The following is a 27,445-nucleotide window of genomic DNA, read 5'->3' as shown; positions in this document are numbered from 1 at the left end:
TGAGAGCTCCCTCCCGGCTGGAAAGCCTCCCTCCGGCCTGTGTCCGTGTAACCCAGCCGCGCAGGGCGGGCGTCCCGCTCCCGGCTGTCCCGGACCCGCTCCCGCCTGGGTGCGGCGCGTCCCCCCCGCGGCGGGGAAACCCCCGCGGCTCCGCCGCGCTCCCGGGGCCGGGGCGGGGAAGCGCCGCGCTCCGCCCGGCCCCGCCGGCCCCGGGGCGCTGCCGCCGCCCCGCCCCGTCCCATCCCATCCCATCCCGTCCCATCCCGTCCCGCTCCCGGTGCCGGCCGAGGGCAGCGCGGACGCAGCCATGTCGCACGGGGCGCGAGTGATCCGCACCGGGGTGAGCAGCGGGGGCCCCGCCGCCCCGCCGCCCGTCACCGTCGCCTCCTCCTCGGCGGGCTCGGACGCGGAGCTCATGGACGGCGGCTATTTCCGCTCCTGCGCCGGCATGCTGAAGGTGGCCCAGATGGTAAGGGGCGAGCGGGGCGGGGGGCGCTGCCGGGGCTCCCGCCGGGCCCTCGGAGCCCGCGGGAATCGCGCTCATCCCTGCCGGGCGCTCCGGGAGCGCCGTCGGGCGGCGCTGGGGCCGCGGCTCCGTGCGACTCGGCCCCTCAGCTCTCGCAGCGCCCAGCAGGACGGAAAGCCCACGTTCCTCCGCCGTCTGTCGGAGCTGCCTTTGCCTCTTCCTAAAGCAGCGGTGGGCGCTTCTGACCAGACGGACGTGGACGGGCCCAAAGTAGCAGTGTTAACTTTTTGCCATTAACACCGTGATGCGATAGCGCATCGTTCCGTAGCGTGGGTAAGTTTTTAGGAGACAGAGGGGCCGGGTGCCAGTGCCCACAGCGATCTGGTCCAGGTGGGCACCGCCGCTGAGGCTCCGTGCCCTGCCTGTCAGAGACCTCCAGCGGTGACCCAGTGACACAGGGAGGGATGTGGGAGATGTGTGGCTGAAATTCAGAAGCAGTCGCTGGTGGAACGCTGCCAAAATTTGAACTGATGCCTTAAGTCAGCGCATGAAATTCAGCTCCATGCAGATGTGCAGAAGATTAGCAGATGGATAAGCTCTTTCTCATTTTTATGGCCCGTAATTATCTGTGGAGTGATTTGTCAGCTTAATTACAGTAGTGGCAGTGATAGTGCCCAGGAAAGAGCATGAAAGACATAGTGTACAGATACCTCCACACGTTTTCATCCTGCAAAAACTTGTGCCTTGACAGCATTTTATCCTGGAGTTGTTGCCTTCATCTTTTCTGAGCTCCCAGTGCCTTTTTTTCCCTCTGCCTGTATTTGTCCAGTCATTTGTTAAAAGTTGTGTAGGTTATTAGCACCCAGATTTCTAAACTGACATTTGAAGTTAGGATTCATTATATTCTAAGTTACTGAATAATAGTATGAAATCCTCGAGTTTCTCTTTGAAAGCTGCCCAGTTTCTGCCAGTTTGTTATTAGCTGTCAGCTGCCCTTAGAAATGACCCTCAGTAGCAAGAGATGAAGTTGACCATGACTGGTCATGGCTGCCTCCACCCACTGAGCATCTGCCCTGTGCTCTTGAGACCTCGGAGCTGTCCCTCATGATGAATTCTGTGCAGTAGGAACTCAGAGTTGTCTGCTGCCTTCTTCTGGCTTGGGTTGTTCCCAAACCATAGAGTGGAATATTTGCAGGAGACAAGTGAGCATGTGTCTACATTGCAGCTGAACCTGTAGCCCAAAAACAGTAGGCTTGTGCTCTGCTGATGAGATGAAAGTCTGTTGGCTTTCACCACTGTGGAAAGAGCAGTTCCTTTTATGGACTAGAAATAACTAATCCTCTCTGCCCTCCATCCTGCTGTGGTGCTTCTACAGCTCTGAGGTGTGACTCCTAAAGCTACCACAGCATGGTTATTTGTGCTGTAATGTGAGTTTCATGTATTGAGTGCATTCTTTACATGCTTTACATATTTTCATGTGCTGGATGTAAATCTATCTAATTTTATGTAATGCTTCACATACTTTGCATAAAGTCATATTTTATCAATGCTGTTCAATCTAAAAATCATCCACATTTAAGCAAATGGTGACTTTAAGCTTTCTGTGGTGACTTTAATAGAAGTTAAAATAATCAAAATTATTTTTCCTTTGCACTCTTTCAGCTTCACCTTCGTATAATTTTTTCTGCTTTTCATCTTGCCTGTACATATCAGTAGGAGTTACCTCAGGTATTCAAGGAACTTTGGGCAAATGAACTTCTTGCAGTATCACATATCACAAACACCTTCTTCAACAATTCCATAAGAAGACCACATGTTTGTGCTGTAGCATGTAGAAATAACCATGATACATTAATTCTAGATTTATTCCTGCACAAAATAAAATAGAGAGACCTAAATATTTTTACAATTCTCTTTTATCTCTTCTCAGACAATATTCATATCCACAGGTCCATTTGTGTGAGCGTTCAGTTCTCCTACTACAAAATGTTAGCAGTAACTTCTTTTGGTAAAGATTTCTTTATGCTGAATCTGTAGACATTCCTGTACTAGTGTTGATGTAGCTGGTGGCTGTAGTCTTACTGAAAAGAGAACTCTTATGCTGGCAAAGGGCAAAGGCAAGGTCATTTGGGTTAGATAGGTATCACTAAATTATATACTGGGCCTCTGAGTGGTTGTGGTTGTGAAGAGGAAACGGTACGAGTTTTTTTCTCTTTCTTCCTCAGTCCCCTTTACCAAGAAGTAGAGGATGTGATAGAGAGGAAGAAAAACATTTCATCATTTACTGTAATGTTTAGGGCTGTTTGCTGTGCTTGCAAGCTAAAAAACCACAATGATTGTATGTATATGTGAGTGACATAAATCTAATAGATAACAACATAGAAGATAATGTTAAAAGTTCTTCTGCTGAAAGGCAGAAGGACTGACACTCAGGAATATTGAAGAGATTGTGCAACCTGAATTGTTGCTAATTTTGGGTGTTACCAGTGCTTTCTCTTGAAATTCCTGGTGCTGTGGTGTCTGGCATAGAATGAAATTAAGAGGAAGAAAATGTTTCTTGCCAGTAAGCCTACACAAATTCCTTTACGTTTTTTATTAGAGGATTTCTCTAACCTTGCAGAATGATTATGGCTTTGAAAAGACCTTGTAATTTATGCATTGACTTCATGACCTAGGGAATAGTCTATAAATATGTTGAAAATAAAATGGAGGAGAAAACATAGTTATGCAGACTTGTGTATTTTGTGTGGCAGTAAGACTATTTTTCATGTGTGACTGTCACTAACCTTAGATGGGGCTCTTTTCAAAATCCAATCTGAACTGACATTTCAATTTTAACAGGAAGTTAAAAAGTATTTCAACATCTAGCTTACTCTAGCTTGTTTAACTTGATGTTGTTAACACAGCTTTTGCTTTTCCTTTTATTTCCTTCTCTTTTTCTTGGTATTTGCTGTTTTGCCAAGATCTCTTAGGGATACATGTAGGATCTTGCTGTGGCCACCTTGGTTCTGTAGCAGCAATGTACCAAGTAAATGTGTGAGTGGGGGTGTATCACTGTGCACAATACACTTAGACCAGAGAAGCTGACTTGAATGATTTGAATTTTAGCCAGCTTGCCAAAATTGACACAGATGGCACTCTTCAGCATGAGCTGTGCTGGTTTGGTTGAGGCACATTTGCTTTGTGCCCATGCTGCTGCTGGCTTGTTTTATTGTAAGCCTTTGTGGGAACCTCTGTGGCTCAGCTTGGCAAGTTCTCAGTGGATGGATTCTTGGGAGTTTTTTGAGGCATTCTCTGCCATTAAGTTCAGTGGTGTGAATGTGCATTTGTATTGTCACCAGGGTGACTCAAGTGCCAGCGTTGATAGATTGAAACAAGTCTGCTTCCACTGAATTTGTCCTGGAGCCCTTGTGTGCTTTGTATATTTTTACAGCTGAAGTCTGGAGGATGCCACTGATGCTGTGTTGGACGAGGTCCTGCTTTCAGCACAGCCCATGTTAGACAGGGAACCTGTGTAGGTGTCCCCTCTCTTAGGCACTGGGTGAGAGTGATTGTGTCACCTGTCCAAAGTGCCAGGTGCAGAGCTTTGTAGGAGTGTGACCACACAGACTGAGGAGAGAAAAGAAGAGCTGAGAGCTCCCATGCAGGAGAGCCATCAAGGCACAGCACAGGCTTGTGCAGGTCTTTCAGGCTCCTCAGTCTGGTCTCAGACCACTCCTTTTTCCAGAGAGGTGCAGAGTGACCCATGGCCTTCTTTGCCTCGGTTTCACCTCCCCCAGGTTGGGCCAAGCTAACTTTGGTCACAGTTCAGACTGAAGGCCATTGTTCCCACAATGACACCACTGTTTCTGTTACAGATCTGTCAGAGTAAGCACAGCCTCAGAACACAGGGTGTTTTAAGCTAAAACCAGTGCTGATTCTATTAGTTCAATATGAGCCATTAGTTTCACAAGACAGAAAATAAAAAAATCAAAATTACCTTCTCAAGGCTGAAGAAAAGATTTGCAAGCAATTGTAATTTTAAAAAAGGATAAACTCAATAAAATTGACTTAACAATGTCATTTTAGGTTGTTAAAAATGCTAAGGCAATAGCTAAAGCTTTTCTGCAGAGTATCTATTTAATTTCCAAAGTATGCCTTGACAAAAGCAATGACATACTTGACAAGTGAATGGCCAACAAGACAGTCTGTAATTCTGAGCAGCTTTGAAGTGTGCTGAAACCTCTCTGGGTTATTTGTATATTAACATAGAGTTGCATAATAATATTCAAGAGAATATTCATTCATTTAACACTGAAGGCTGGAGAATGGTAGTTAGGTTGCTGGAGCCAAGTTAAATTTCTCAATGTGCTGTATTGTATCAGACAAATTTACTGGGGAGCCATATTCAGAAGAAGCTAAAATATGAAAAGAAAGAAAAATCTGTTAGTGCAGGAAAACAATTCCTAATCAAAATCATTGATGCAAGAAAAAAAAAATCACCAAAACAAGTGCTGCTTGGAATTATTTGAGAGCTTCTCAATCTTTTAACTTGATCTCGAGACTGAAACATCTTTCTCTCCATGGAGGTGATTGAAGTAAAACATCTAATTCTGTGCAGTAGTGTGTCAGTGACATGATTTTGCCTCTGTGGTAAAATTTAGCCTCAATCAAAAGAGAGGCATTCTGGTGACGTGCAGAGGTGCTGAAATTGTAAGCCTGTCTGTGAGTCCTGTATAGACTGTGCTTTCTGGGGGAATTGAGGAAAATCACCCCAAAAATGGGCAAGATAAACCACTGGCTAAGCAATGAGACGCCCTTTCTGAGGCCAAGGCCAGAGCTGTTGTAGCTGCTCATTATTTTTGTTGTTCTGCTGGAAGCTGCAGCAAAAGGACTTTACTGGGCATGCTGAACAAAGAGAAAGAAAAAAATTATCTGAGTCTTAGATGGCTCCAAAGTAAGCTGGAGCACTCGAGTAAGGAACGTCCAAGCTTAGTAATTAAGCCCAGTAGGACTGGGAGGTCCTGTTATTTCATACCTTCTGAGAACACCAAAGCTGGCTGCCTCAGCTAGTGGTGTTTTTTCCATGCCACTGCTCTGGGTGGCCATTTCTTCTGTCCAGATGTTTGCACAAGAGCTGGAAGCAAACACTGTGTTCTCTGCATGTTAACCAAGGAGTGCTTGCTGGTAGGCTGACACACTTTTACTTGATGAGGTGAAATTTCACAAGCAACACCATTTTAAGGAATTTTTCTCTTCAGTCTTGTCTCCATGCAGCTGTTCTCAGCCTCAGTGGTGCAGATGTCCACCAGGTTACACAGTACCAGGGAACTAATGGACCTTTACTTCAGCTCTCTGGTTTTCTTTTTCTATAAGTGTTTTTAGGGAACAGTGCAGCCACAGAGGCTGCTGTGGGCAAGAACAAGTGTCTGGCACGGAAGGACAGGAAATACATAAGCTTGAAGTGGTTCCATGTGTTTCAAGCCACAAGCTGAGAATGTAGTCCTTTTGCTTTTTCTCTTGGGCAGGGAAAGGTTTTGTACCATCTGTTTTCATTTCTTTCTACCTCTTTCAGGAAAGAAAAAGAAACTTGTATTTTTTCTGATGTCAAAACTGCTCTAGAAGGCTAAAAAATTCAACTCCAGTACATTTTGTAGAAAGGCAATTACAGTCATTATTAAACACTAGGATATCTCTGTCTGAATGTGTCAGTAAATGTTCTATTTGTTACTTATTAAAAGAGGCTTTCTAAAAGCTGAAAAAAAAAAAAAAAAGCCATCTTTCATCGCTCATTTGGTGCATCCACTAGGATTTGTTGCAATACATTCACTAGCAATCTCTGTGTATGTAGAGGTGATCCTTTCTGTAGAGGTGATTGAACAGGGGTCAACAAATAGATTTTCTGAAATAACAAAAAAAAAAAGGGAAATGAAGCATAGAAATTTACCACGTCACCTGAGATGTGCTTAGTATGCCTGAAGGAGCAGAGTGAAGTATTGGCAGTGGTTTCCTGGCACATTTGTTTTATGGGAAGTTAAATTTTAAGGTGCTGTTTAAAAACCTTAGTCAGATCACATGGTGTCTGTGGATAATAAGATGTGGTGAAAAGCATGGATACTTACTGCTCTGTGACTTCCTTTTAGGATGTGCAAGAGCAGTGTGTTCCCTGTCCTCACTTTGTTTGGGGATGGTGTCCCTTGGAACATGCACCTCTCCTGCCACAGAGTATCAGAAACCAGTGGATCCCTTGTTTACAGGTTCAGTCCCCATCTGGTCAGAGCTCATACATGGCAAAGAGCATCTTGCCAAGCATCCTTCACTGGGTTCCAGGACGGTAGGGGTGGAACAATTTGTTGTGTCTCACTGTGATCCATTAGAAGCCATCAGAGAGAGAGGCACACCTGTCCCTGAGGCTCTGGTACCTGCTGTGCATTTCTGGGGTATTGTCCCCCAGAGTCAGACAGTGTTTCCTTCTATGAGTAAGTGTTTCCTCCGCTCCCCTCCCTGGGGAGTCCCTGTGAGGTATTCACTCACCCCTGTGGCTGAGCTGTCCCCTTTGTGCTATTGTCACGTCATATGTGCTGTGGCTTTGTCCTCATATTTTGTGGTGATATGTAAAGTATACAGCAGCCAGAAATTGCTGTTTTCTGTACATAGAGTTCAGACTCTGGAGCTGCTGTGATTTCCCTTCACCCACCTGTGAGCTTCCTCTTCTTTGCGTAACTGAGATTCTTGAAGGGGTCATTGTGGCTGAAACAAATCCCTGCACTGTGCTGATGGTTATTTGATGAATGTAATGGCAAGGACAGATGTGCCTGGCTGGTCAAGGCTAGGTGTCTGCAGCTTTCAAAGCCAAAACAAACTTGGCTGCTGTGCCTGCAACAATAGCAGCAGCTGCAGTGCTTAGGGCTTCCTCTTCTGCTCACAGCTTCCCTTAAGGAAAATGGGAGTCTGATGATGACAGAATTGAGAAGCTGCTTCAGGGGGAGTTTTCTTACAATATTTTTGGCAATTTGTTGTGTTGTTTCTTTTTTTTTTTTTTTTTTAGGAGTACCACTAATGAGTTCAAGACACAAGTGTTGACAGCTGGGCAAGAAGTATGCTGTTAACGTGAGATGGCCATCAGCAGCTGCAGAACTGCAGACTGACTTGGCCTATTTTGCTGCAGTCTGTAATCATGCTCTGCAAGAGCTCTTTTCTTTGTTTGGTAGAAGCACAGTCCCCACTTGCTGCTTCTCACCTGCTGGTTTGTTGAGCCTTTTGGCAATTGCTTGACTATCCAAGCTCGGAACAGACACAGGAGTGCTGTCCCAGCCTGTTGGAGAGGCCTGTCAGTCTCCAGGCAGTCACTAAAAGCTGTCAGCTGCCACCGTGCCACGGGGGAATCTCATCCATTCTCATTTTCCTCCCTCTTTCATCTGCCCTTCACTTCTCTGGCATCTTGCTAAGCATCGAGTATTCACACTTAGAAAAGGCTGTTCTCTGGTGTGCAGAGACCCACCCTGATCCAGCAGCCAGGCTGTGATGGTGCCAGTTCATCTGGAGATTGTCATGATGTTTTCAGGAACTCTCACCTGTGTTTTCCTGGTGAAAATCACAACATGCCATCACAGCTAACAACATGGATTTTAGTGATATAAATGAGTCCTCCTCTTATTCAAGGAGACCTTGCTCAAGGCTCCTTTCCATGGCTTAACAAAGCCCTTGCTGGAGATGATAGATAAGAACATCTTAACTGCTGTCTTTGCTGCTGCCAGATGTCAGTGTGGTGATCTCTGAGGCAGGGAGAGATCTGGCAGGTGTCAACTGAAGATCTGAATCAGTCAAGCACTAAATGCCTCAGACACTGAGAAGGGGTTGTGTTGTGAGCAGCATCTGTAGGGGTGGGAGATGAGCAGATTGCTTGCTGAGGATTGGCAGGCAGAGGCATGAGACATCACTGAGCAGTTCACATGGTGTCCCTTGATCTCAGCAACAACTTCCAGCAAGATCAGATTGCTTTTTATTTTTTCATGCATCTAAATTGATAGCTTAACTAGAATGATCGTTGCCCTGGGGTACTGGTTTTTGTGTTGTATGTTCCTATCTTAGTTTTAACTGTCTCTGTGCTGCTAGATGTGTGAAACTTTGCTATCTGTAAATATACACAATGTACCCTGGGCTTCTATCAGCCAGCCAGTCTGAACCAGGCCTGGTTGGCCAGCCAACGTGGGCTCCTTCTCTGTAGGTGGTATTGCCATGCATGGTTGGTGGATCCATTTTTAGACAGCCATGAAATTTATCTACAAGAGCTCGATAGCTTACAAGAATGGATTAAGCTCTTTCTGTATTGTGTATCACTGGCAATATAGACTTCACTGCTTTTTAGTAGGCAAGCAATCCAAACAAGCCAAGCAATATATCCAAGAATGGTTCAGAGGTGCCTGGTTCCTGCAAGCAGTTTATCTTCCCAGCCAACTGGTAGAATATATGGCAGGTGAGGTGGGCAGTCTCCTGCTGTTGTTCTCCATTTACACAAACCTACTCACCCTGTGGGCTGTCTTCTCCTGTCATTCTGTCTGACTTTCAGGTTTACCAGATGGAGAGAATGGTTGACGTGGCTCTCCAGGAGGATCTAGATGTTGGAAGAACTTGGCTTGCAGGAGAGAGAAGTATCAATCACAGCTTGCTGTGCTGTTTTTGAATCTGGAGAGATTTGGTTATACTATGCCCTCATTTTTGGTTGCTTCCACCAGATACTGCAGTCTCTCCTAGCAGAGTCTGGAGATTCAAGTCTTTTACAATGTTTTTTACTTCCTGTAGTCTTTTGAGATGTGATTTAGAGATTCTCCCTACTATGCAAGGTAGATGATCTTCTGCAGTGGGGCAAACTACAGCAGGAGCCACATGCATATGTGGTTTTTTTCAGCAGTAAGGTAGTATTCTTCTAAATGGGCTCATCTGTGCGTGACACAGGTTCCCAGCAAGCACCACAACTGGGGGGAAGGCAGAGAGCTGACTGGTTGTATCTTTGCATCTACAGAAAAATAACACACTTATGCAAAGGGTGTGTCTTTGCTCTTACCTGAAAGAGCAGGCTCATCCATAATTTGGGGATTATTACTTGGTGGGAGAGACCACTGGAGTGGTCTCAGCTAGCTATTACATGAGGGCTGTTGCCTGCTCAGTGAATTAATTCCTTATTAATAAAAAAACAAACTACAAACTACAGGGTTCTCCTGGCTTTGTCCACAGTAGTATTTTCAGTTGTTGCAGGTGGCACCTCTTTGAAAGTTAGAAGGAAAGCAGCTGTGTTTCCCAGAGTTGGAACCTTGCTAGGGCATTTGCTGTATTAAAAATTCTGTTCCTATCCTTTTGCAGACATGCTAGCAATCAGCTGTGCTGTTAGTAGTGTTTTGCAGTGGATTTGATGTGTTTGGGGAATTGTTTGTAGCTTGCATTATGCCAGCTGTGCAATGTTACTCAGTTGCTGCAATACTTTGAGAGTCATGTGTGCAGCTTTTACGTAGATTGAAAAAACTTAGTGACAGTGCTTTCACAGTTGGAATGTTTTAAATCTAAGTTGATTTTTAAACAAATTGGAGAGAAGAAGAAATAAAATTATGAGGTTGTTGTGGGTAACAAGCGTTTCTTTTTCTCACTAAGTCACTGCCTGATGAGAATATAGCATATTGTTTGCCATGTAACTGAAGTGCTCAGGTTTCAGTAAATAACATGCAGGATTTTGTGGTGCCTTTCAGTGTGTGCAGGCAGCTGTGGGGTTGAGGCAGGGAGCTAGTTCAGCTGGCAGGGGCAGGATTGAAGTCCTGCATGCACTGTGATCAGTGGCAGGCAGGACTTAATTGCAGCCAGTCATTACAAAGAATTGCCTTTTTAATGATCATGGCTAACACCCTGCAACAAGGGCTCTTTAATAATGTCCTTCATATGCTGGTTCTGGGATTACCCCACACCCTTTTCTTCCCCTGAGGCCTGGGCCTGAGCAGATAGATAACTTCTTATTAATAGATATAGAACACCACTTGCTTGTCCTTAGGATTGTCCTCTTATCTGTGTTGTAGAGGGTCTGAATAAGATTATTTTGCTTTTTCTCACCCTCACACCATTTTTATCTTCAATAAATAGCCTGTGGATGGTGGTACACAAGGGAAGTGACTTATCAGAGGCCAGGCAGCCTCCTTATTTTAGCAAAGCAGCCAGACAAGAAGGAAATCTGCCCAGACGCAGGGGCTGAGAGGTGATTGTGCAACCAAAGACTGACTGCTTCACAGAACCATGCACTTGCAGGCAGCTGATTTCATCTGTCATTAATGAAGTTTCAAATGGACTGTGCCTTTTATCTTCTTTTTCTAGTAGGGCTTTACAGCTCACAATTCCAACACTGCCCTGGAAGAAGGAAATCTCGACTACAGCAGCAGTCAACATTGCTGCTTAAATTAGCTAAGCCAGTCTTGCATGAACTGCAGTAGTAACCTTGGTCTGTGCTTTGCTCATCTTTCTGATTTGGGAAGCTGTTGAAAATTATTTTACTCCATCCAGAAATATGTACTTAATAATACATTGGTGTTGTTTCATGGTGTTGAGGTGTAACATTTGGAAATGTACAGCTGTAGTCAGTGACATTTCTCCAGGGCACAGTTATCCTGATTGGCTCTCATAGGGATGGAAAATTCCATTTACTATCTTGGCTGGTGTCACAAGCTGGAAACTTTGACTTTTTTCTCATTCAAATACAAAAAGCATTTAGTTCTTATTATATATTTTTTTAAAAAGTGATGAAACTGTGTGAGAGTCAGTGCTATCCCTTGCTCCAAATTTGCAGACACAGTTTCTGTACAATTGCTGGCATTAAAACTTGGGTAAGTTTTAAGATAATGGAAATCAAAAAGGTTTTATCAATTTTATGAGCAGTTCTCAGAGTCCTCCTCTTTTCAGATTCAGGAGGAGGGACATTAAAGCAGTAAAAAGATTCATCAGTCCTCCAGCAAGTACAATGGATGTAAAAGAAAAGCACCTTCAAGTATTACCAACAGAAAACTGGTGAGCCAGAGCTGCCTACAGTGTTTGTGCAGGTGCTACAGGTGTAGCACTATGCTGAGTCCTGTCCCCTGACATTTTTCCCCTGAATGGTGCTAATTTTTGGTTAGCTAATTTCAATACATGCCCTAATGCAAGAGAGTGGGCAAGATAGTTAGGAAACATTAAAAGAGGGAATTGGGGTGCATTGTCATTGTCATATACAGAGGGAAATTTGGATGGGAGAGAAAGAGAGATACAAAAGGAGAAGAAATATGGAGTGTAATGAAGGGAAAGAAGAGGAAAGAGGAATAAGGAGCAGGAAAAAAAAAAGTAAACACTGGAGACAAAAAGTTGTCTCTTCTTATGGGAGGATATAGTAGAGGGAGAAAGTCAAGAAAAAGTACTCTGAGAAACACAAGGATGTGGTTGTCCATTGCAAAAGTAATGGCAAAGTAATTAAATGAAAAGATAACACAGAGCTGGATGGATTATACATGAGGAAGTGTATGTCACGGTATTATGGTAAAACTTTGAGATAAGAGTTATAGTGTTTCTCTGTAACTGGGCACCTTGAGGCAATTTTTCTTCTTATTAATGTTATCTTTCCTCCTGCAGTTAGGTTGGCATTTCACATTTTATTTCTATATACACAAAGAAAATTATTATCCAGAGCTTAAAGTTACATGGTAAGATAGCAGTTTTAGCCTGGCAATCCAGTACATCATCTTGGGATTTGTAAAAACCATAGTCCATGTCTTTCTGCAATGAAGTGTTTTAATATTGTTCTTTGTACTACCACAGCAGCTAGAAATCCAGAAATCCATGCAGTGAGTTAAGCCCAGCCAGCAGCCAAACACCCAGCCAGCCTCTCACTCTCCTGCAGGATGGGGAGAAAATAGGAGGAAGGCAAAAAGACCCATGGATCAAGGTAATGACAGTTTTGTAAGGAAAGCAAAAGCTGCACACACAAGCAAAGCTGTACATTCTTCCACTACTCCATTCAAGGCCAGGCTGGATAGGTGGTCTAGTTGAAGGTGTCTCTGCCCATGACAGGAGGCTGGGAATAGATGGTCTTTAAGGTCTCTTCCAGCCCAAAACATCCTGTGAGTCTGTGAGTCTATATGTAATGGTTGCTTGGGAAGAGAAATGCCATAACCTAAAATATCCTCCTTAAACCTCCTCATTTTGAGCTTTTATCACTGAACATGACATCATATGGGCTGGAAAATCCCATTGCTCAGCTGGAGCCTGCTGTCATTGCCAATGTCTTTCCTACTTGTGAGCCTGCTTTGGGATGAGGGAGGGAGAGGGGAGGCAGAAAGCCTTCTTACTGTGTGAGCTGAAACACTGATGTGTTATCAACACATTTGAACCACAGAAAGCCCAGCTTGTGTGAAGGCAGCTTGTGTCACACCCACATCAGAACACCACCACTGTGCAGAGGCTTGCACAGGGAAAGTGGGATTGGGTAACCTGTGCTCCACAGTCACTGGCAGACTAGTGACTGAGGCTATTGCTGCACAAGGGTGACTGAAAATGTGCAGTACTGAACAGTCAGGGATGGTCAAGAGGATGAGTTAGTAAAGTAGCCCTAGCATTAAAGATTAGAAAACTATTTATTTATTTATTTATTTGCAATGTCCTGTGCATGGTGTGCTTTTTGAATCACTGCTCACAGTTGGTTATAAGTAAATAAATGACAGACAGGAAATAAATACTAATTTCCATTTTACAGTGAGCTAGGACTCTAATTTTTGTTTATCTTGTGTGCTGAGGTAGCAACTCAAAGCAACTCTCAGACAGTGAACCTTTTCCTCCTTTTGCTTGTGGTGTGGCTTCCTCTCTGGATGATTTGCACACCTGCACATCTGTGATCTGTTGATTACCCATTTGGGCTAGAGGGGAGCAGGGAGGAAAAGGATATGGGTATTTTGGTATGGTTTTTGGGGGATCTTGTCTTTTTTTGTTTCTTTGCTGGGGTATTTTTAGTGAGCATTTTCACTCACTCTGTAAAGGAAATAAGTCATCTTGCCTTAAACATTTATTAGTAGTCCTCAATTTTTGCCTTTATTCTGCCTGTCTGAAGTGTTTTGAAGGTGCAAAACTTTAGCACAATGCTTGTGCAGTCTTTATTAGTCCTCATTTGTGACAGGAGGAGCTGAAGTGGTGAAATACATGACTTACTGAAGTTCAGACAGAAATAGGGTTACAAAACTGGGGTCAGGATTCAAAAGTCAGTGACTTGCAATTCCTCCCTTGTTGTGTCAGTGTTTGCCTGTGGAAATGGGTCTCTCATCCTCAGAACATTAGGCTTTCCTTTAAGAGTAGGTTCTTATCAGTATTGGAGATCATGCAGGATTTATGTTTGTGCAGGTAGCTGTGTCTGTGGAAAATTTAGTTCTCTCCAAACGTTATAGAAGAATTAGGTATTGGCAATAAAGCCAGAGCTTTATTTATGACATCCATTATAGCAGGACAGTAGAAAAAGATCATACAAAGCACTTGCACACAATGATTCCTGGGTTATAAAATTGTTCTGTGGTCAGATAAACTACAATCTTCTACCACACTTGCAGAAAATGCTTTGTGGTGCCAGCTGCCTTGTAGGTACATGCAGAGCAAAACAAGTCCTTTGTTACCCCCAGGGCACAAATGAAGAAAATTGTATGTGTAATCTCTGGGCTGGTGGGCATGCACTCCTGCCTGCCCCTTTCTGGGAGGGTAAAGCTCTATTAGAGAGCTTCTTGGAGAGGCTCTATCAGGCTTCTTTGAACTTGCTGGCTTGGCCTGGGCTTTTCCATCTGTGCTGGTGCACTCCAGCATGTGTGTGAGTGCAGGAGAGCCCAGCCCATTGGTCCTGAGGGGCAGGCAGCTCTTGGGCACTTTTACTGGTGGCCTCTGTGACTGGTGGGACTGGAAGCCACAGGAGGGCCCAGCCAGCAGAGAGGCTGAGGGTTGTCTGGCTGGCTGGCTCTGGGTCTCAGCACCATGCTCAGCCCACTCCCGTGTGGACAGGGTGTTTGGAGCCAAGCTTCCTCTGTAACCTAATTTTTGCATTTGCAGGACTACAGCCACCCAAGAGTGGGCACGGGGAGTTAGAGGTGGAATTCAAACCATCTGAAATCAGGAGTACAACAGCATCTAATGCCATGGGCCTTTTCTCCAGTATGCATTTATCTTAGGGGTAATTGGAAGTTGTGTCTTCCTCCTATATATAATTGCTTCTTAATACAAAGGCATGATTCCTTTCTTTTTGTTAAGGTGTTGAATTTTCCTGCAGTGGAAGATTCATTTCCTTGAAGACTTGGTACATATTTTCCTTGTTTTTTACTGAGTGTAATAATGACCAGTGGATTTTAGATGCTCATTCTTTGTCAGGCACAAGAAAAAACAAGGAGAAAACCAGCTGTTTTTTAAAAAGAAACAGCATTTCCAGGGAACACTTCCAGAAGCATGTTACAGCACAGGGGAGGAGGCTCTTGTCCAGTCCTTCTCTATCTTCTCTAGCTCGAGAGGTACAAAAGGGAAGAGTGCCATTCTGAACAGATTGATGTAATATCTATGGAAGATCCAGGGAATTACAGGTTTGACAGCTTCACCTCAGTCCCTTGGAAGATGATGAAGAAAATCCTCTTAGAAAGCATTTCCAAACACATGAAGGACAAGAAGGTGATCAGGAGTAGTCAACATGGATTTACAAAGGGGAAATGACCAGCCTTACTGCTTTCTGTAATGAGGTGACTAGCTTGGTGGACAAGGGAAGAGTGATGGATGTGGTTTACCTTGATCTTGGTAAGGTTTTAATCTCCTATAACATCCTCACAGACAAGCTTCCAGGGTATGGATTAAATAAGAGGGCAGTGAGATGGATTTAAAACTGAACAACCCAGCCCAGAGGGTTGTGATCAGAGGTACAAAGTCCAGTTGGAGGCCAGTCACTAGTAGTGACCCCAGGGGTCCACACTGGGGCTGGCACTGTTCCACATCTTCATTAATGACCTGGATGATGATGCAGAGTGCACTTCTTTGAAAAGTTTGTAGGTGATGAAAAACCTGGGAGGAGTGATGAGCCAGGGGGTTGCGCTGCCATGGACTGAGAAATCTTGGCAGTCTGGACAGAGAGGAGTCTCATCAAGTTCAACACAGAGAAATGCCAAGTCTCATATTTGAGACATTTTTGAGGGTAAGTCCCTGCACCAGTCTGGGCTGGAGGTTGGAAAGCAGTTCTCCAGAGAAGACTTTGGGATCTCGGGGGACAGCACACTGACCATGAGCCACCAATGTGCTTTTGTGGTGACGGTGGGCAACAACTTCCTGGGCTGCTCTAGGAAGAAGACCACATCAGGAAAGAACTAATTGTCTTTTGTCTTTTTTTTGCTAGATCTGAATTAACTTCAAATCAGAATGGGGTTTAGGCTTGGGAAGGCGTGTCAGTGCCATTCAAGAGGCAGCATTTTGCAATCACATTGCAGAGGATGTGGTTATATCATCTTCAGCTCCAAGTAGGGAAGAGAATGCAGGTTCTGTAAAAGTCTTTCAGGCTCTGTTATGTCTTTTCTGTCTGCTAAGTGCTGACTGTCTTTAGCTCACATTGACTTGACTGCAAGATAATTCCTTATATATATCAATGTCCCTAAATGTGCTTCATGACTTCAAATATCTCTTCCAAAGGAGAGTCAAGAAGCGGATTAGTTTAAACCGATCAGCTTCTATGAAACAGAGTAAATATGGAACTTTATTTAAATCCAGACATCCCTCCTCGGGGTTGACTAATGCATTTGATCTTTATTTTGCTTCTCAGAAACCAGAAGGCACTTAAATAATAGTGCCCTGCCATGTGTCCCTCACCCCTTTTTGTAATGCAGGTCTGGAGCCCAGATGTATGTTGTGGAGCACACTGAAATCTTCTGAGACTGATCACTTGACCTGTACTTCTGGTCACGCTGGCTTGCTGGCTATGGGTTACATCTGTGTTGTTCTGACCTGTGAAATGCTATATTGAGATGGAAATAGCAGTGCCCTGGATTCTTTTGTGCCTCCAGTTTTTATTTTCAGGGTGTATAAACCTGTTCCCCTGAGCAAAGATGCATAAAGAACACTCATAACATTTGATCACTTCAGTGCTTTGCCATTCATTTATCTCTCTCTCTGTGCCACAAACTGACTTCTGAGATAGGTGTTCAACTGTATCCCAGACAGTTACATATTTATCACTTTATCACTCAGTTCTCTGGAAACCAGAATCCCAGGGGGGGAAAGGGTACAGTCATCACCCTGTATATCATGATAAACCAGTATCTGGTGAAAGAACTTCACAGAACTTCAATATTTGTCAGTTTCAAAGAAAAAGTGGTATTGTGTGGCTCTTTTACCTGTATTTGTTAGCATTCTTTTAAAACAGGTAAGTTTTAAACTCTGACTGCACCTGCAGGCAGTATAGTGTGGCAGATGTGGTACAGCTTTATATAAAGTTGTTGAGAGGATCCCCTTTTCTCCTGTCCTGTGAAGCAGAATCATGTGCCTATGAACTGAGGATGCTCCTTAGAAATGGCAGGTAAATCTCATGTTGCAAGATTTATGCTAAGAAAGTAAATCTTTGAAAGAAATATCTCCTGCCATGTAGATTTCTTCCTGTCTGTGTGCTGAGGCACATTTAAAATCAAAGAAGGGAGAATCTTTAATTAGATTTGGAGTTGTTTTAGTCATGAAGAACTGTTGGAATGGAAAGCAGGTTTGTTCAAATCCATGGTTCTACCCTGTTGCGAGTTGAGCAGATTCTTCACTGGTACCATGTATCTTCTTATTTCTGAGGATTGTGACACCTCAGATGTATTTTCTGTCCTTGCATGACTCACATTCTTCTTTATGCTTCTCAATTTTTTGTACCTTTTAACTGAAAAGAAAAATACTGCTATGCTTCCATGAAATTGAAAGAACTGGGTCTAGCTTAAACTAATGGTTTTTCCCAGTGTTTTTTATTATTTGGATGGTGGTTGTACTTCAAGAGTCCAGTTTTCTTTATCCTTTGTACAATGTAAAAAGCCTCTAAAGTTAATTGTTCATGCATGAAATGAGCCAGTGGGCAGATTTAATATTTCTGTGAATTAACATTTCCTTCTTGATTTTTACAGTCTAATTGAAACTGGGAACTGATTATTGTGAAGACACCTGAGTAAGGGAAACTTCTTCTGCCCTTTGGTGGTTAGAGAATGTTGTCCTTATCCCACCTTTATCCAAGAGCAAGACTCAGTGCTTGCTGTGACTTGTTGTTGAGTCTTCCTATAGAATAAAATTTCATTAAGTTTAGTTTTAAATTATGGAAATAATAACTGTGTCTTGCATCACTTAGAGTGTTTTCCTAAACCATAGGGTAAATGATGTCCTTCTGATTGTTCAGGTTATTCAGTGGCTAAGTCAGATGACTCTGCTTAACTAGGATTCAGAGACGTGGGCATCACTTACAGGGTTAACAGCAGCTCCTTGGACTGCCAGAGTAAATGTAATGGAGCTGGACCAGGTCTGGCAGCAGCTTAGCCACTTGTGTGGGAAAGAATCCAAGGCACTGACTTTTTTCCTTTGAAGCCACCGTTTTGAGGTGGTTCACTGTCAAGACATTGATGTGGCTCTTTGGATGGAGTTTGGTGAAGGTGACAGGTGGCAAGTTTTTACACACAGACCTTTTGGTTGCCCTTGTACATGCATACATTTAGCCTGTCCACTTAGCTGAGCAGGTGAAACTTGGCTAACACTTAAGGAGAATCTAAGCTATGTTGTTTGGGCGTTGGGTTGTTTATTTTTTTTCTCTTTTAATCTTACGGAAATTATTCTGATAATGAATGCAGATGGTTAGGAGTTTGGAAGATGAGTGTGCAGGAAAGGATGGTGCAGTCTTGAAGTGCTGGCTTCCTCAGATAGTTTTTTAATGTCTAGGAGAAACACTTAAAATGTGAATCATTACAGCTTCTGGCTGACTTGGGATGAACTAAAAATTACAGTGGCTGAAAGCATGCATTGACTGAGTCTGTAATAAAAAAATATTTTAGTATATTCTCTGTAGGTTTATTTTGATCACCCAGGTTAGCCAGGCTGGTGGAAGCAGCAAGATTAGTAAAATAAACAAGTGGCTTTAGATTAAAGAAAAAGAGGAAATCGCTTTTGTCCTTTGCAGGCCTACAGCTGGAAGAAGTTGTAAAATAATATTTTATAGTTTTATGTGCAGTGTTAACTTATAAAGGTTTTGGGGGTGAGGCGAATTAAATCAGTTCCTCCAAATGTTTATATTATTTACTCTGATACTGCCTTACAGTCTGCTAATACTTCTGCTCTGTAGGTGTCAGAAAAGGAAGAGAAAAACTGTTACCTCAGATCCTCTGATTTTGCATGTTAGAAATGTCACTAAGTGAAAGTGAAGGTGCATGTGTTAATGGACACCTCCATTGTCACAGCTTTCAGTGAGCTCCTTCTGAAAGTCTCTGGGGTTCAGGTACTTCAGTCAGTGGTGCAGCTCCAGCCATTCAGTTCCATTTCTCTATTTGTGGCCTCTTCTGTTGTACATAGAGACATCTTCAAGTTGAGCTCTTCAGTCTGAAACTGCTGCTTTCCTTCTGGCCATTGCCCCTTTCCCCAGTCCTAATGGTTGCTTCAGCTGATTTATCAGCTAATTATAAAACTTTATTATCATGCTTATTACTTTGTCCTCCATTTTGTTAGGACCATCCCATTTACATTAGATATTTGTCTTCTATTTCTAAATACCATTTTGTTGTGCTTAAAATCATCTCCATGACCCTCTGAGCACTGTAGTGAAAACCTTGAATGTGCCTTTTTTTTTTTTTCCCAGATCTCATTGCTGATTGGATTCATCAGTGTAAATAATTCTCCATGGACAGATTACAGTGCATACAGCTTCTTTCAGATTGTCACCATGTGCGACTTGGTCATGATTCTGTTCTTCTACATCATGCACATTTTCAGAGTCTACAGGAAGCTGACTTGTGTTAGCTGGCCACTCGCGGTAAGCCTGGGCTCCTCTCCTCTCCTGGGGATTGATGTCTCCCCTTTCTCAGTCCATTCCCTTGTGCTGGCTCACAAAAATAGGCTGTCTTTCACTCAATTCCTTTTTGCCTTGTATGCAAATCCTTTTGTTGCTTGTGTTCAGTTCAGCAGCTTCTGTAACTGGAACATTTCCAGCTGATTTGGATTTGGTTCTGCCCTCCTTTACACAGACTTAAATCAAGATTTACTATGTGGCAGGCAATCATTTTATTAAGAGACAATCGAAAGGAAGCTACTGATCATCAAGCCTTCAGCAGATGGGTCCTACCTCAGGTCATTTATAGCAGCTCAGGGATTGCTAAAGTACCAAATCCTAGCATTACAATTCATGTGCTACATCCTGTCCCAAAATAAAGTCTGTGAGTGCTATTTAAATCAGATGTGCCTCTTTATGGTATGGTTTTGGATAATCTAAACAATAGCAAAAAATAGGAACCTTGGCCTGACTGCTGTAGCCTGGCCATTCCTGGGATATCCTGCAGGATGTTCCTGCCTCATTCCTGCATTTCCCATACACATCCATCTCTCATATCCTAGCAGAGAACCAACAAAAATGTGAGACCAGAACTTCCTCAGTAGCTCTGGCTCAGGTCAGCTAACAGAAGAGTTCTGCATCCTAGTGTGGGATGATGGATGTTAACAAGAACATGCTTCCCTTACATATGTTAGTTCCACTGACAAAGGACCAAAGGAGTGGGGAAAGCCAACTGGAGAGATAGAGAGGAGTTTTGAAACCCAAGAAGTGGTTGGATGGTGGTTAATGGAAACTATGTAAGTAATTTAGAGTTTGTCCATCCATCCACTTATAACCAGAGGGAAAAATTTAGTTTTCTTTTTAGCTGAAGAATATGGTTAGACCTTTTTTTTCAAATGTGAGCCACCACTATCTGTTTCTAAAGGTACTTATATATCTAGAGATAATACAGATGCAGGGATTGAAATAAAGGAATGAAGTAAGCTAATAAAGACAGTTTTGCAGAGCAGCATTTAAGATGTGCATTGCTGTAACAGGACTGTGCTATTTTTGCCTCTGTATAGGCTGCTTTTGGCATTTTCTTGTCTGTTTAATTATTCCTCAGTGTTCCAGAGTTTAAGGTGATGAAGTTTATGGCTGCTCAGCTTCAGAAAGCTTTATAGGATGTGATACTTGAACATTGCTGCTCTGTTACAAAACAAACAACCTCATTTTCAGTCGCATTTAAGTATCTTTAGAACAGAAGAGGAAGACATGTGAAAGAGTCTGGGAAACTACAGCTAACATTTGGATGAGTTTCCTGGCAGGATCTTTACATTGCAATCAGGGGCGTGATTTGCAGCCAGTAAAGCTGAAGTGGTTCAAGAGGTTGATCATTGCTGGCAGCTTTTCCAGCTTGGAAGTATTTCTCCAGAGGGGCACTCTTCAGGCCCTGCCAGGGGTTGGTTCTCCACCTAATGTGGCCTTTGATGACTGCTGCAGCTTTGCCCATCCCTTGGATTCCTCTAAAGTAGTAGCCTGTGTGCACTGCTTTGTTTGATGTCTCTAAGGAGGCAGTGGCATGTCCCATTTGCCTGCTGCGTCATGGGCTAGTCAGAGGAGCCTCCTTATCCATGTAATTTATTCTGGCAAATGCAGGGGTTGAGATTTTGATTACTCGAAACAAGTTTATAAATTAGGAAAATAACTTGTGGTCTCAGAGCCTACTTTACAGGAAAAATCCTCCTCAGCTCTTTTAGACACCTGAGCAGAGTGAACCTGGTATAGTAGGCTGTTCATCTTCTGGGCTTTCCTTGGACAATTTCCTTTTGGGACTATATTCTGTCTTCTGGTTTGAGATAGAATCTCTCCTCTCCTTTGCATTTGCTTGGCTTGTGCTGGTAGTGCAATGCAGCTAAAGGAAGCAGATATCCACCTGCCCCACCCCACCAGGCACAAGAAACAACCCATGTTCAGTGTGCAAACACCCGTTCTGCTTGTCACACGCTTTGTGAAGATTCAAAATCCACAGATACCCCTGCTTGGAAAAAGGTAAAATTGACTTCTGGACTGATACTCATCACACCACAGAAGAGTCCAAATGTGCCTTGGTCCTCTCTCAGAAAACCCCATGGCATAATGTCTTATTGCAGCTGTACTTTTTGTGGCTTGCCTCCCTTCCCTGTTGTTTCAAGTCTCAGTTGATGAAATTTTTTAGTTAATGCAATAGTAGATCCAGTGCTTACTTTCTAGATTATCAGAAGTAGGAGCATTTGGTTCTCCACTTATGCCATTTTATATAGGCTAGAGAAATATGTCCTTAAGGCTCCTTCCTTCCTCCAGAACACCTCTTAAGCAAAGTGCATACTTGAAGCAATGAAATAATGTACCATGCTGAATTGAAAGGACTGCATCCATACTCAATAAGTAAATCCTATTCCAGTAACATCAGTAGACCCAAACTATTCTCTTTTCAACAGAAAGTGAGGTTTGGTATAAAATCCATCACAAGGTGAGTTGCTGGGTTTTGGGTTTTGGTTTTTGGTTTTTTGCTTTGTTTTGCTTTGCTTTTTTTTTTTTTTTTTTTTTTTTTTGTTGTTGTTGTTGGTTTTTTGGGGGTTTTTTTTGGTTTTGTTTTTTTTTTCCTTTTTTTTCCTTTTTTTTTCCTTTTTTTTTCTTTTTGACTATGTTTTGTCCTCTGAGTTTGAGGGTTTGAGTCATCTCTGCCAACTTATTTTCTTTCTGAGACATATCAAAATGCTTTCCAGATAAGGTTCCCTTCTGATGCATGCTGTGCTTGTCTTTTCAGGAGTTTCTTCATTACTTAATTGGTACAATTCTGCTTCTCATTGGATCGATTGTAGCAGCAGCCAAGAGTTACAATATAACTGGACTTGTGGCTGGAGCGGTAAGACTGTGTTTATTAGGCTTGACACTTTAAAAATTGCAATATATATTAGGTAGGGCATTGGAAATCTCTCACTTGTACCTCTATTTTCTTACTGACTTGCCTTACTTGTGCCTTGGTTGGGTGAACAACCTTCTAGCTCATTTCAGTGGATGCTCTGTAACACAGTGCCAACAAAAATATTTTGTTGTCAGATGCTGGACTCACCACTAAAATTGGTATTTGTCCTGCCAGAGAGTTGAAACCAAAGGCTTCTGCTTTAACTCATAGGAACTATGTTTAGGTGAAGAATTAAGACAATTAACTTTTGACAAAAGACTGTTGTAGCAGCTGGAAGATACCTAAAGGATTTCACCTCCCTGTTTGGCTTTCAACACTTCCTGCTCCTGAACAGAGCCCTGTTCAAGTTAATTTCTCCTGAGCTAAAACCCACTGGGGCTCTGAGCTGACTTCTGGCAGGTGCTCTCACCTCTCTTGGCTGGAAAGCTTTACAGAGAGAGGCTTGACTTCCAAGTGTGGGTGACAGTATTTTCACAGCAGCAGGACCTGAAATACCACTCGTCCAGAATAAAGAATTACTCTCAGAAACTTAGTCCTGATGGTGTAAACAGACTAGAAGACCTACCTGACTTGTTTATTTGGCAGACAGCAGGGAAAGACTTGTTTGAATGGGGCAGTAAAACAACAGTGATCAGAGGTGCTAGAAACAGTCTTTCTTTGTTGCAGAATCCTAGTGAGTAGTTTAGAAATTGACACTCCGTGCTGCTGTCCATCTTTTTCTCCCTCCTTGGGTATGACTTTCAATCTATCTTTCAGTTTTGACAAGACATAAGCTGCTATTATACTAGAGAAACTTTGGGGTTTTTTAGTCTTTTGGCAGAATGGAGTAAAAAACACCACTTCTTTTTGGTCTGTTAATCCCATAAAGTGTGTAGCTGAATATACAAAAGTGCCCATACATGCATGGACTGTGTGTCATCTAATGCTCCATAAATATTTGTGGTTTGTTTGTTTTCTCATCCAGACTTTCGGGTTCCTGGCTACAATACTTTGTGTTATAAGCATGTGGTCATCCTACAAGGTTTCGTGCATCACACAGTCAACAAGTGAGTATCGTGCTTAGTAACTGCCAGAATGCCTCCCAAAATGAATATTTATATTTTCTGGCACAGGGCTATGTCTACTTGGAAGGATTTATTAATGCCCTAGTTGCTGTGACTCAAAATTACTCAAAAAGCAATAATTCCCAATTTTCTGTCATCACAGGTGTTATCACAGCTACTGACAGCTGTTAGCAAACACCTACAAGAGCAAAATAACTTGCTTCTAGCAAATAGTGAACATAGCAACTCTTTCTTTTCTCCCTCCCCCACCCCTTACCAAGAGGTTTCCAGTGTGTTGCTTAATAAATTGGATTAATTTGTTTGTGGCAACACAAGTGACACTGTGTTCCTTCTCAAAGATGCATCTGTGTGACTCCATCACCTGTGCAAGACGTCTGCCTTACAAAACAGGATTCCAAAGAGGAGCGTCCACTACTGAGGAGAGAGCTGAGGGTATTTTGTTACTAGCCTGGACAAGCTGGTAGCCTTTGGAAGATCTACTTGAATGCCTATGCAAAACAATGTTGTGAACCAAAGTTTTTTTGCTCCCCCACCCAAAGAAGTTTATAATGGAGAACCTGCTTGTTTCAGAGAAAGACAACTTCTGTCTCTCAAGCTGGGCTCTGGCTATTTCCAGCTATTTGCAATAAGTGTATTGAAAACTCATTTGGACAGTCATTTGGTTCTCCTTTTAGAGGGATGGAAAAATTCCTTCTGATTTCCTCCATCTGTTTACATAAGGGAAATCCTGCAAATTCCTACCTGATTCTTAACTTCCAAGGATTATATGTTTAACAAAGGAACAGTTACAAACTAATTTGTGCTTGGATAAGCTGTCCCAAGCCTTTGTTACCTCTTTCTGTCAGAACTGTGGACTTTTTCTAACATCAGCTCAGCCAGCATCAAAATCATGAACTGCAACTTGAAAACATCACTGCAAACACTTCCTCCTAGCCCCAACAGTACACAATGAAATCGGGGATTTTCTCCATGAATTTTTTGCAATCAAAGATTATTCTTTAAAAATTCCCTTGCCAAATACAGGAAAATACATACCCAAGAACATACATTTAATATTTTGTGGGATCTTTGTGTTTCTCCTTTTCATAGTAAGTCCACTTATATAGAAAATTTCTATGCATTTGCTATAAATTATTTGCTTTGTAATCTAACAGCATTTATGAAAAGCCCACTGTGAACGGAGCAATGTGCTTCTTTCTCTCTCTTACATGTGGTTTTGTCACTTCCTCTGCCTCAGCTGGAATCTGACTCTGCCCAGAGCCTGGACAGACAGAACAGTTCAGTTTTGTCTAACCTGGTATCATCATGAAATTCTGTGCAACTTCAGTGCTGAGACAATGCCTCCTTGGCATCTTTGTCTTTCCTTTTGCAATCTGTCTCTGGTGAGCTGGGAATTCTTTGTAGGAAAAAAGGAAGCATGGGCCTCTCTTCCTCTATGGTGCTTCTCCTTTCATGCCTAGCTTTGAAATAGGACTTGGTTTATTCTGTCAAGATAACTGCATGATGGTGCAGCAGAAGTTGGGTTTATACAGTTTACCAGGGAAAACAGTCTGGAAAAAAAGCATTTTCTGGCCTGCTATATATTTTTCTATTTGTCTGAAATTCTGCATCAATACTGCTAAGTAATTTAATAGTTCTCTCAGAAAATTATTTTTTGTGCCTCATGGCAGGTCAACATATATTGCTATTTGTTGTCACCTTTTTTTCCATCCTAATATATGTATCTTTACTTAGAATTTATTTTTAACTCTGACAACAGAAAATTGGCCAACTGCTAAAGTGTCAAAATTTTTGAGTAAGTAAATGAAAATAACTGAGCAGATAACTTGAAGAGGTAAGAATCTCCCTCCTCATGGTGCACAGTTTCTGTGATTCTTTTTGCTATTCCTTTCCAAAAGTGCCCTATTTAGAGCAATACAGATCAGAAAACAATCTGAAAGCACAAAATTCTGTTTTTAATGGATTAAGGTACATACATTCACTCCAAGATAAGGTGCTTCAACATTAGTACAGAGGTTTATTCAAATAAACCATATAACAGGCAGGTATATTGTTACTAATTTCATACTGGCTATTTCTTATTTTTCTACAATGTTCAACTTCTGCCCCCTACCTTCAGATGTTATGTTTTGTGTTTAGTCAGGAATGAGCCATTTTTTCCTTTTTAACAACCAGAGCTGAGCATGGCTCAAAGGCTCTCTGGCTTAAGAAAACAAACATTCTCAGCTGGGACTCCATTGTCAGCAGAATCAGTGACAGCTCAGCCTTCCTTGCATAGCCAGCACAGGACCAGTCAAATGGCCTTATGTGACAAGGGACTTCCTTCTGGGCACTTTGAGTGAAAATACCTGCAGAAGAAGGTACTCACACACACACATAAGTGTGTGTCTAATTTTTTTGCAACAGGGTGCTTGATCACCAGTCTTCCTGCCAAGACTGGCTTTTCAGTTTTTGGAAACCAGCGCTCTGAGTTTAATTTGGACTGGTATGACAGATGTTTAAGGATACAATCTCTCCTGTTCCCCTACAAGAAAAAGACTGTTTTATTTCTCCTTTACCTCCCGAGGTATCACCTCAGACTGACAGTAGGAACCTTCCCACAAGCTTTAAGCCCACTTGGCAATCCTGTGGCAAGCCAGTGTTCTGCTGCATACAGAGTGAATGCAGCTGAGACCTCAGTGCTGCAGTGGAAGTGGGGAGAAGCACCTGCTAAGGACTGGGGCTGGAGCCTGAGCTGGCTCTGCAGAAAAGGCTGCTTCCACTTTCTCCTGGAACCATGCCCCCATCGCCTGGCACTATACTAGCTTTTTTTTTCAGCCTCTCATGTCACTCTGTCACTTGTCACCATATGGAGGAAAAAAAAAGTCAAGGGGAATTTCATGCAGTCTAACAACCAAAGAACTTCTGAACTATGTTCTGTGATCATCCAAAGAATATGTTTTGCTCTAAGTGCACTTGCTTATACCAGATCAAGAGATGTAAGTTACCAGTTCCCTTTTGGATTTTGTGCCTACTGACAGGCCTAAAATATTCTTGCAGCTTTGGCTGTTGTCACAGTGCTGGGTCCATAGACCCACCAGATGCTCCTAATCAGGATGCTCTCAGGCTGGAAGACTGACATCTCTGCTGCCAAAGTTTCCTTGCTTTCCCCAGATCCTCCTTGTGAAGCATGTCTACCAAGAAAAGCACAGATTTTCTGTTCTCACCAGCTCCACCGGGGGGTTGTTGAATGACAGCTCCGTCTGGCAGGGAATTCAACACCTCTCTGCTGTACCTCTGCCAGCAAAAGTGTTTTAAGTTTCCTTCAGTGTCAACCTGGTTCTGAAAGCTCCATCTGTCTGCAACTTTGTCAAATATGGGATTCCAGCTGTTTTAGAAATAAACTCTGTTAGCTATTTGGGTGATGTGGAGAATCAGACTGTTGTCCTGGTCATTTTTTTCCTTCCTCTACTACAGCAGTGGCTTTCTCTCATGGGAATATCAGAATACATCCTCTAACTGGAGGACAATAGGTAAGAGCCAAAACCTGTTCCCTGCTGTTGCATTTGGATGTGCTGGTTTCCACCCAAAATTTGTCCATCCTCTTCAGCTCCAAGATGAGTGTAGTTTATCCTTTGAGCTAACACAGAGTTTGGGATTCAGTTTTTACTGAAAAATTAAAATGTAAATGTGGGGGGAAGAAAAGTGGTAGAACAAGCTCTTTCATACTGTGAAAAAAATGAAACATGTTTGAGCTCTGGGGACTTGAGATAAGCTAGAGAGTGAATAGTGCTTTTGTCAGGTAGGAACTGGGAAAATGAGAAGGGGAAATGAAACTTTTTAAAAAAGAGGAAGAGGCTTCCACAGTGCTGGATGAAAACACTGCAGGTTATGTGACCAGCATAACTTCACACTTCTGTTGCTGAGAATTGGTTGCACTGTTAGGAAACAGTTCAATGTGT

At 42.7% G+C, this 27,445-nt stretch overlaps 1 protein-coding gene across 1 annotated transcript; it reads left to right on the top strand.

Moving 5' to 3' along the window:
• The first annotated feature begins 210 nt into the window (after window positions 1-210).
• Window positions 211-26,920, top strand: CMTM7 (CKLF like MARVEL transmembrane domain containing 7). The gene is made up of 5 exons (XM_056483503.1): window positions 211-469; window positions 19,305-19,478; window positions 22,282-22,380; window positions 23,405-23,486; window positions 23,843-26,920. Exons 1-5 carry the CDS (start codon window positions 308-310, stop codon window positions 23,854-23,856), a joined length of 531 nt encoding a protein of 176 aa, XP_056339478.1. The 5' UTR covers window positions 211-307; the 3' UTR covers window positions 23,857-26,920.
• Window positions 26,921-27,445: the final 525 nt, after the last annotated feature.

The sequence above is a fragment of the Oenanthe melanoleuca genome, chromosome 2 (assembly GCF_029582105.1).
Source record: "Oenanthe melanoleuca isolate GR-GAL-2019-014 chromosome 2, OMel1.0, whole genome shotgun sequence".
Taxonomy (NCBI): domain Eukaryota; kingdom Metazoa; phylum Chordata; class Aves; order Passeriformes; family Muscicapidae; genus Oenanthe; species Oenanthe melanoleuca.
The sequence above is the reverse complement of the archived record's forward strand: the minus strand, read 5'-3'. Positions and strand labels throughout refer to the sequence as shown.

Excerpts from the sequence above, each read along its gene's own strand:
- CMTM7 (XM_056483503.1), top strand. The coding sequence starts at position 308 with ATGTCGCACGGGGCGCGAGTGATCCGCACCGGGGTGAGCAGCGGGGGC. Across the intron at positions 470-19,304 it reads TGCTGAAGGTGGCCCAGATG|ATCTCATTGCTGATTGGATT; the intron begins GTAAGGGGCGAG and ends TTTTTTTCCCAG. Across the intron at positions 19,479-22,281 it reads GTGTTAGCTGGCCACTCGCG|GAGTTTCTTCATTACTTAAT; the intron begins GTAAGCCTGGGC and ends TTGTCTTTTCAG.